The following is a 10000-nucleotide window of genomic DNA, read 5'->3' as shown; positions in this document are numbered from 1 at the left end:
TGAAAAGTAAGATATCGGCCTGATTCGTGAAATAGATTTTGAACTGAAACAACACCTTCAGAAAACCACTCCTTAAGAAAAAAGGTTTACCATCTATTAGAATATCCTGGTTTTTAAACTGGAGATTTTCTTTACTATAATTATAATTATAAAGAGATTTAAGTTCAGAGAAGAAAGAAAGAAAGAGTGTCCCTATAAATTTTGGTACCCCTACTAAGTATTTTGTATGGTATTTGCACCTTAACAGAAAGCGAGATAATTAATGTTTCCAGGTAATCTGCAAAGTCAGCAAAAAGGGTGCTTATGGTGGCAGGGTGCGAAGGCGAATAGGGTGGGCGGTAAAGGATAACAAGTCGAACTTTAAATGTGCCAGATGAAACAATGAGTCCTAAATATTCAAATGAACCAAGTTCCTTCGCCGCAATGTTTTGAACAATCAAATTTCCTCTGAATAAAAGTGCAGTTCCACCCCCGCGACGATTATTTCGCAAATGATCGATAAGCTTGAAACCAGTAGTTGTAATTTCTGCCTTGTGAGCATCATCATTTTCGCTGAGCCATGTTTCTGTGAGAGCGAATAAATCTGCTTTGCAGCTGGTGATATAATCAACAAACTCAGCAGACTTGTTTTTAATTGATTGAACGTTCATAATACAAAGGTGAAGCGAAAGTTGGCTCGGAGTGTATATCTCAGAACATGTTTAGGTTGCAGAGATATTGATGCAATTGAGAGGGTTGTGGCCAAGTTGACATTAATAATGAAGATGGTTTATATGGGCATACCTTCCATTGTTGGTACACACTGGAACAGTCGTTGAACGCAAAGCGTTGACAATCCTGGGTGTTTCGGTCTGGTTCAACGTAGCATTAACATACTGGTGGTGACCAGGGGATGTCAAGGATGGTCCTGGATTAGTTTCGATCTTTAATTCAGCATCAGTGTTTGAATAGCGAAATTTCGAGTGCAGGTACTTTTGCTTACATCGGTAAGGATTGTAAACCTTTGTAGAGTTGAAACCAAGATGGCAGACACTTCTGTTAACATTTGAAGTCATCGAACAGACCTTGATATATTGTGATGTCATGCCGTATGTTGCCGCATTTGTGTGTTGCTGACTTGCCGTTTTGCAGTAGAGACAATCTGCTATGACCAGCAAATAATGTAAAAAACAGAACCAACAGCAACTTAAACACGGAGCTTGAGTTTACACGCCCATCCTTCATGATGTCATCTACCACACATCGGAATCCTTATTATTGCTATCTCCAAAGAGATTGTGATAGCTTTCCAGGTCAATTTCTAATTGTTGCATCTCGAAACCCTCAGCATAGAGCAAGTGTACATCATCATCATCATCATCATCGATGCCAGCAAATTGGATCAGAAACAGAGTCGTCGTCATAATCCCACATTTGGTCATCTTCTGTGCCATTCAAGACATTCGTTAGGCAGCACTTGCAAAACAACTTCTTGATAAGGTCGTTTGGGATGTCCTCCCAGGCCTTGTGAATCCACCAGCAGATCTGATCCAATTTCACCTTGTGAATACGGCTGGTAGCAGTGAAGGTGTATTGGCCAGCCAGCATTCACTCCTGCCACTTCTTCCTCGTACGATCTTTAAAGGGCTTGTCGATTGCAACATCCAGGGACTGTAACATACTTGTCATCCCTCCGGGAATAACAATGGACTTTGTATTCAGCGACTTCAGCATGTTGAGGATCCGTGGTGACAAGCGTGCTTTAAAAGAATCCCACACTAACATAGACTTCTTTCTGGTCAGACCGCCAACCTTGCTCCAGATGGTCCTCAGCCAGTCCTGCACCAGTCCTTGGTCCATCCAGCCCTTCTCCTGACACGTGACGAGAACCCCTTTCGGGAAGGTCATGTCCTTTGGAAGTCTACATCTACATCTACATTCATAACTTGCAAGATCCTGAATAAGGACATTATTTTTGGCAAGTGACATACAGATTCGTGAAATAGCCATCTGAGAGGATCAATTTTATCTGGGCCGCTTTTGTGGATAAGTTGTTAACTAAAGGTAAACTGGATTATCATAGGGATCTGCAGTAAAGCAATGCAAAAGAAAAACGATAAAAAGAACAGAAAACTCATGTCCCATCGCGCAGAATTGTATGACACATCCGGGATATTCACGGGTGCAATCGCACTAAATTTGAAAGGCCGAGACATGAGACAATAAAGAAAAATGGCTGCAACAGCGAAAGGTCCCCCTGCGTTTTACTCTGTTACAGTTTAACTATATAAAATATGGAAAGGGTTGCATATGGCTTTTAAAGAAGAAATTCTCATAATAAAATAACAATCATTTTTGACTCGGTACCATCTCATTAACCTGTATCAATTTTGTGTTCAACTTGAGTATGGGAAATAGCTGTATGATAACTTTGAGTCTGAATTTCTTCTAAATGAAGATGTCAACACGTTGGGTTGCATATGGATCTGTTTTCTTAAAAAGTATAAAGGGCTCATGCAACATATGAAGGGAATCCGATGTCTAGAAGTAGTATCAAATCCAGCATTTCTGAAACATACAGTTTCTCTCTTCGATTCCTCGCCATCGTAAGGGCCTTTGGGAGTTGAATTGATTCATTTCGAACCTCGCGCGTGCATATTAATGACTCTAAGCTCCGCCTCCATGGATAATGGCAATGTTTCGCCTCATTTAAGCATGAAATCAGTAATAGCTGGGAAAATGGCGGTCAATTTAATAATGAAATTTATCGTCCGCTCACTAAGCATATTAAAGACTGCGATAAACGAAGGCTAACATTTTACGGTCCAATGAGTTTTGTTTTAAAAGTATTTTATTGAAAATAATAAGCGACGTCTATGCTTGCATAAATTTCGCAACTGTATCTTGTGCGTTGAGACCAGTTAACCTTGAAAATTTATTCTGCTCATCTTAACGTTTGATTGACAGTTGCGGACTTCGGCGAAGGGACTCTAGTATTCCTAAAGCTAAATCAGTTGACCAATCATCCCACCAGTGCTGAATGCGTGTATCTTTATGAGAGACTTGTCACATATTTCGTAATGCAAGTAAATGTCACGGAAGACAATAGAATTCTGCGCGATGCGCCATATTGAAGAGCTGCTGACCATTCAGTAACAGGAAATATGGGAGACACGGAATGATGGAATTGGAATAGTGTCTTTTGTTCGAAGACAACATAAGGTGGGTGCTTCGATCCGCCTCCGAGACAAGGAAGCATGACAGTGAACCTGTCCTTTTCGTGGCCCGTGGTTAAAATTGACACACTCTTCACTTCCTTTTCTGATGCTGTGGAATTTGTCACGATCATAAAGGTAAGTGGTTTTTGGTCTGCATTTGCAATGTACTTAAGCTCAAAGTCATGTTTTTTCCTTTGCACAATGACAAAGTGCTGGAACTTAACAAGTTTCTCTTCGTAATCCTGGGGGAGCTTTTGGGCAATTGTAGTTTTTCGTCGTATGGAAAAACCATTGAGTTCCATAAAACCATAGCACCAGTGTTTGGATGACTCTTCGGCAATGCCCAACTTCTGCGTGACTGACTTTGCTTTGAAGCAGATTACATTTGTTGAAACACCGATGCCACCCTGTTGTGTCTCGGTTATCCACGCTGCAAGTTCTTTTTCGATGTCGGGAAAGGCTTCAGGACGAAAACGTTGCGTTCGCTTATTTCGTGTAGTTTTTGATAGTAGTTCACGTTGTGCTTTCCATCCGCGCATGCAACTTTCATCTACTGTAAATCGTTTACCGGCAGCACGGATTCCATGGATCACAGCATATGCAACTACACGCAATTTTAAAAGCAGCAATGTACGAAGCTCTGGAAGAACCCCTTCCTGATATGATTGATACACGTAATTGTCTAATGCTTAACTTTGTTGGCAAGCACTACTTTCATAAACTAGTCAGATTAAACATGACAATCGCTGATTGGTCAAAATAAGACAGTAGCAACTGCATAGCATCTGTAATGATCTGTGTTTCCTTGATCCTGATTTTCATAATATTGCGAGGTTAAAGAACAGACTTAACCAAAAAAGACAAACCACAACAATATGTGATACATAAGCTTCTGGATAAACCAACGATCTCCAAAAACGCAAATTAGGAATTCTCAAGACTCAGTTTTTATGCAAGAAAATGTAACATGACACGATCGTTAGATTATTGACAAACAGGTAACTTAGCAACGACTGGACATGCACTTCATTGTGATTAGATAGATCTGATTTTAGAAAGCTGATCTATTCACGGTTTATATCATTGTAGTTCTGTTCAAACAAGGAGGAGTTTACTCTCGATTCCGCTTTCCGGGAATACCAGTTGTCTATAAGTATGTTTGGAAACCTGCAGCAGGAGAGAAACTTCATGTAGAACAAGAGTTTAATAATCCAATGGGTAAATTTGCCATGAAGGTGATAAAAAACAGTGAAACGGTCGGCCATTTGCCTCGCGAGTACTCTCAAATATCTTGGTATTTCTCTCACGTGGCGGAAAGATATGCGTTGAGGTGACTGGCCACAGGAGTCATAACAAACAGCTTTGTGGAGGAATGGAGATTCCCTGTAGGTTGGTGTTCAGTTGTTCCAGTAACGTGAAAATTAATCGCTTGGAGAACAAGAATCGCAAATAAACGCTTCAAGATACAAACGGCCCCTTTAGGAGCCACCACTCATGAAAAAGGCAGTGATCAACAACATGCTTTCAGTTTGTTAGATGTATATTCAGTGACATCTTGAGAAGTTTTTATGAAAATTAAATAGGCCTTAGGAAAAGTCCAACCATGGATGTTTCCATAGATAAGCTGCACCCCCGATTTTTGAATTTAATTTTGAAAAAAAAAAGATGCGGCTTACACATGGACTTTTATGGTATCCACCTGGTGGATTGGAGAATTTCGTTAGCTTTGCAACTCAATGCTATAGAGTTGCAATGACTTGTGTTTGAATCGTAATAAATTAGTACTCACCCTTACTTGCCCTTGCTGAACTGTGCTCTCTGTTGAATAAGCAGACATAAGCTCTTGTTATTTTGGAATTGATGTGTTGGTTTTGATTGTATTACAACTCCACTCAAATAACGACAGGATCATGGATCATAAAAAACCAATGAGAGGGCACCCAATTAAACGGCTGACAAAAATAGGATTGAAACCTGTTCAAAAAGAAATGCAAGTCTACTGGACAAAAAAAATTCCATTCACATTTGTGGTGGGCATATCAGATGAACAGATATGTTTTGACATCACCAGCGGAAGTCACATCTGTCGAGGTGGTAGTTTAAGGTAATTTGCTTTCAGACTGAAACTGGGCTTAGAACAATTACTTCTACTTTCTACAGTACTCAGGTCCTTGAACTTCATGTTCTAGTGACCCATTTTCTATAATTCAGTACACATCCACCAGACTTTGGCCTTGTCAGATTATTGTTAAGACCCTCCTTGATCAGCACGATTCTTTAATGAACACTCAGTCACATCCAATAGAGGCACATTCACTGCAAATTTATGCATTCACCTGGCTGGGTTTCCATAGGTGACTGATCATAAACATTGTTCATCTGAAGATGAAAAAACAATGGAATTAGTTGTTTATTCAGTAAAATGTGCATTCCCGACGAAACTAAAAACCTGTGTTCCTATAAAAGGAACATCTTTTTGAGGATAAGGCATGTAGGCTCTGATGTTTGAGTATAGAATACAAGGACACTCTAATCTTATACACATACTGTAGCAACGATACAGAACCCACAAATGTTTTGCCATAACCTCTATTTCCAATATGCTAGAAATAATGACTTTCAAGTGTTTATTGTTTCTGTTAGTTGTACTACTCTGGTTTTGAGAAATTAAAAAGTTCCATTTCACAGACCCAACGGTTCATGTCTTCTTCATCGGGTAATCCAAACGTATTTTCACTAGTTGGTCAGCATTTTATATGCTGACCAACCAGCCAAAAAAGGAGAGGGTGTGCCAATAATAGTAATTTTAATTACTGTGATGTTAAAACATCCTTACTTTTTAATACGCCATTTGCATGAGAGCATTATTTACTACCAAGACCAGACTATTTTGAGTCTTTTCATAGTCAGGCAAATTTAAACAATAATAATTGTTTCTTTGCTCCCAGGAGGGAAGAAAAATCTGAATAACAAAGCATTTTGACAAAGCATTCTGGTCTCAGTAGTAAAATGAGGTCATCAAGCACATGGCCTGTTAGATGCAAAGAGCTGTCAGAAATGAGGTAAAATGATGCCATCATGACATATCAAAGGCACAGGAGTGGCAATGACGTGTCAACTCAAGCCTGCATACAAGCAACACACATGGTACATTTACCACCAGTTGGGGGTGATAATTCTAGAATACTCAATGCATAAGTATGGTGAAATTGGCAAACATGCTCTGAAAAAGAGGAGTCCTCCTTTTTGCAAAGAAAATTGCCTTTTGATGCTCTCTCAAATGTGTACCAAACTGATGTTTGGTCTGTCAGATATACTTAACGTCACAGTGATCTTTGCACAGGATAGAGTAAACTGTATTGTGTTGAGACCCCAAGGAAGTGTCTCCCCCAAGTTTCTTTTCTATAATTTTAAAAGCACCATCAACAGGAATTTTGGTGAAGAGGGAAATAACGGACGATAAAATTCATTAGAGTGGGGGTAAATTCCTCATATTCTTTTGAAGGTACACCATGGTGGGATAGGCAGTTAGTACAAGTAAGGTGTCCTCTATGAAGCCTATGAGTCACTGAAAGTTGTCCTCTGGGCACTCATCTGCTTCTAAAATGCAGATTCACAAAATCCAGAAAATGGGCTCATGTGACATGAAAGCCATACTGTTCACAAATCATGTGCCAGACAGACTGAATTGAGGTAGAATTCTACTGAGGTACATGACAGTACAGGGCAGTTGTTAGCGATTTGCGCAAAAATCAGTTCGAGAAATGTTACTTTCTATAAAGCAGTTTGACACTGGGTTGATGGAAGCCTCTCCATCATATGAGAAGCTGCTAGCAGTCTCTTTTTCCATGAAGTGGTTTCAGTGAGGAAAGGTGCACAATAATTATTTTGATCCAGTGACAAAGTATATACAACAAGTTTTGTTTCCAGTTCTTGAAAATGGTGATCTAGTTTTTGAAAAGGCTCCACTACTTCAGATCTGTGTGAGGGCTACCCATAGTGTCAAAAGTTGTCAGTAATTGCTGAGGGAGACATGCTTACAAGACAAAGATCAAAGCATTCACTTGCTGACGAAAGTGGCTGATGACTTGGACTTGGGTCAACGTGAGAATAAAATTGATGGTGTAGGTCTGAAACTGCTGTCACCACACCAGACGGAGAAACTACCAGTGATCAAACATATGAAAGGTTTGTAACAAAACAGGGTTTAAAATGGACTGATGATGAGCCACACGCAAACAGGAAAGAATGTATCCATGGAGAGGAAAGCAATGAGTGCAAAGTAAAATTGTGGTGCATGTTAAGAAACGTACTTAACTAAAGAACAACTGGCCGGTCAAAGTGCAGTTCTTCATTTGAGAAACTATGTATATACTATGTATTACCAGTGAACGAATTTCATCCCTAAAGGGCTGCAGCGTGCTGTCCAAATCTGAACTGTCTGGATCTCTATCTGAAGCAAGGGTATAGAAATTCATATTATATCAGATCCATTCTGAAATGCCCTGACATAACTGTTATTACAGTCACATTAAACGTTACATAGCAAAATGACTAATTACACCTTTTTTTTTCACATTTTGATATTAACTTTTGCAAAGAGATAACACTGGTCCAGTGAAACTGTGACAAACTATTTTTTGTAATTCACTCAGTTTCACAAACATTGGCACTGCTCTCCATTTTCACATTCAATTTCATGTCAGATAGCAAATTAGATCACCTTGTTGACAACCTCTTAGCCCATTATCCCTGAAACTGAATTTTTTGTGAGATTGGCATGCTTCCTGCAAAACTCCAGAAATTTCTTAGTTTCATTTTGTCACTGAAATAGGAGTGCACAGCCTTTTACTGAATTTGCAAAAAAATATTATCCATTTTGGCATGTGCACGTTGCCAACCAAGACAAGCGTTCAACAAATTATTATTTATGATAATTCTTGAACGTTATAATTTTGACCACCTGGGTCAGGAGGACCGAATGCAGACACCCAAAGGCAAGGAGATACTTGTGAATGATACGAAATCACTGGCCAGGGGTAAGTTAGGTTTTGTGTCCAAGAGTACTGAGTAAAATTGTGGGCCAATTTGTTTCGAAAATGGTTCTACCATCCAAACCACAACTTCCTACACTATATCAGGTTCGATGAGACTTGTTATGCAATATACAGTTTTGGTAAGTGATAATATATGGCTATAAGGCGCACCCCAAGTTCAAAACAAATTTAAGGCTAAAAGTTGAATTTTCCTTGAAAAAAAACACTCTGCGTCTTATAGCCGAGAAAATACATTATTTAATGCAGTACAAGCCGTGGTAAAGGTCAAAATTCGCCAACTCTGTTCCCTTTGGGTCATGGCATTTGTTTCAGCTTCACACCCATGGATTTTTATCATTTTCTAACACAGATTTCATATTGATGAAATGATTTCAATCGCCTGGAGAAATTCAAAAAGTGTGGCAACTAAACGAAAAAATTAATGCTAATTATTTGAGATGAACCCACACCTCTTTCATTCACAAAACCTTCTTTTCGTTACGGTAATAACTTGCCGAATTCCAAGATTTTGTTTCCATTTTTTGGAAAGAAAGTTAGCTTGAATCAATGAATAACTTTAATTTGACTGTATAAAACCAAATTTGTGAAAAAGTAGCCCTGAAAAGTTTTGAAGTATAATTATGCTGCAACATGTGATTGATATTTCTGTCAAGTGACATGTCAGAACATTGAGTCACACTCCCGCCAATGCAGGCATGTACTACTCTGCAGTGCATTATGCGAACAAGGGCTGCTACATGTAGAGGTAAAGGTACACCTTATTTAACATTGGTAGTTCCTTTACCCTCGAGAGACAGGGTATTCTCTATTGCATGTACAAATGATACAAAGCATCTTCGTGATTCTGATAAAGGATTACGATTTTTAATCAAGAATGGCAATAGCAAGATGAATTTATCAAAAACGCTTTGTCTATTCAATTTCAACTTTTTACTAACGTTAACACAATAAATCACACATAGATACAACCTGCATTTAGCAAAGGCACAAGCACAAATATATTCATCCCTAAAACTTCTCTCTTAATGCGCCGATCAACTTCAACATCCCCCCCCCCCCCCCCGGGGCATTTGGACTTTTGAAGATTGGATCGTTCAAATTCCTGCCCCCTCAGGCCAAAATGGTGTTCAAATGCCCTACCCCACCGTCGGATTTGTCTGTCATACCCTACTAAAGAACAATCGTCGTCGGCTCCTCCCGTCTTTAATAAAGACCTTTCAAAGACCTTTTTTGTAAGCCGTTCACAAATGCTACACCTGTTCCTTTAAACTCTCCCATCTTGTCCAAACACATGTTTTATAGCTGTTAGGGACTTCGGCACCCGTAAAAAAATCATTTGAAACCTGACACTTCCGGTTCAATTTTCCCCACCCTACGCAGGCAAAGGTCAAATTCCCCACTCCCTGGGCACAGAAGATAGTAAAATGCCCAGGGTTTGCCCGGAAAGGGAAGGGGGGGGGGGGGAAGGGGTGTTGAAGTTTCGACTTGATTGGCACATAATTGTTGATCTAATGAAGCAATTGAAAAGATCGCTGGTCTGCAAGTTTTGTGTTAATTTGTCAAGTTGCGTCACCCAAGGCATCCGCTGCAGCTTTGGATTAAATTTAGGACTTGTGTGCTTGAAGAAGCTGTGATCTTCAAACCACAGCAAAGTTGCTGAATTATCTTTCTTTTCTCTACTACAAAGTGGACGGTTGGTGCAATTTAAAGGCTTGCGCTCCTTTCGCATCGTTGCTTGTCAGGTCA

The 10000-nt window shown here is 39.5% G+C and overlaps 2 protein-coding genes across 2 annotated transcripts in view; both read right to left on the bottom strand.

Annotated features, from left to right (window-relative positions):
• Window positions 1–10000, bottom strand: part of LOC138001634 (protein NLRC5-like) — a 353269-nt gene that overhangs the window by 177664 nt on the left and 165605 nt on the right. The window lies entirely within an intron of this gene.
• Window positions 1–10000, bottom strand: part of LOC138001713 (uncharacterized) — a 26860-nt gene that overhangs the window by 4635 nt on the left and 12225 nt on the right. The window contains exons 7-9 of the mRNA XM_068848158.1: window positions 7583–7650; window positions 5534–5576; window positions 4987–5015 (exon numbers count right to left, since the gene is read on the bottom strand). Coding sequence (XP_068704259.1) covers window positions 4987–5015; window positions 5534–5576; window positions 7583–7650 — 140 coding nt within the window. The remainder of the gene's footprint in view (window positions 1–4986; window positions 5016–5533; window positions 5577–7582; window positions 7651–10000) is intronic.

This window comes from Montipora foliosa, chromosome 1 (genome assembly GCF_036669935.1).
Source record: "Montipora foliosa isolate CH-2021 chromosome 1, ASM3666993v2, whole genome shotgun sequence".
Taxonomy (NCBI): domain Eukaryota; kingdom Metazoa; phylum Cnidaria; class Anthozoa; order Scleractinia; family Acroporidae; genus Montipora; species Montipora foliosa.
The sequence above is the reverse complement of the archived record's forward strand: the minus strand, read 5'-3'. Positions and strand labels throughout refer to the sequence as shown.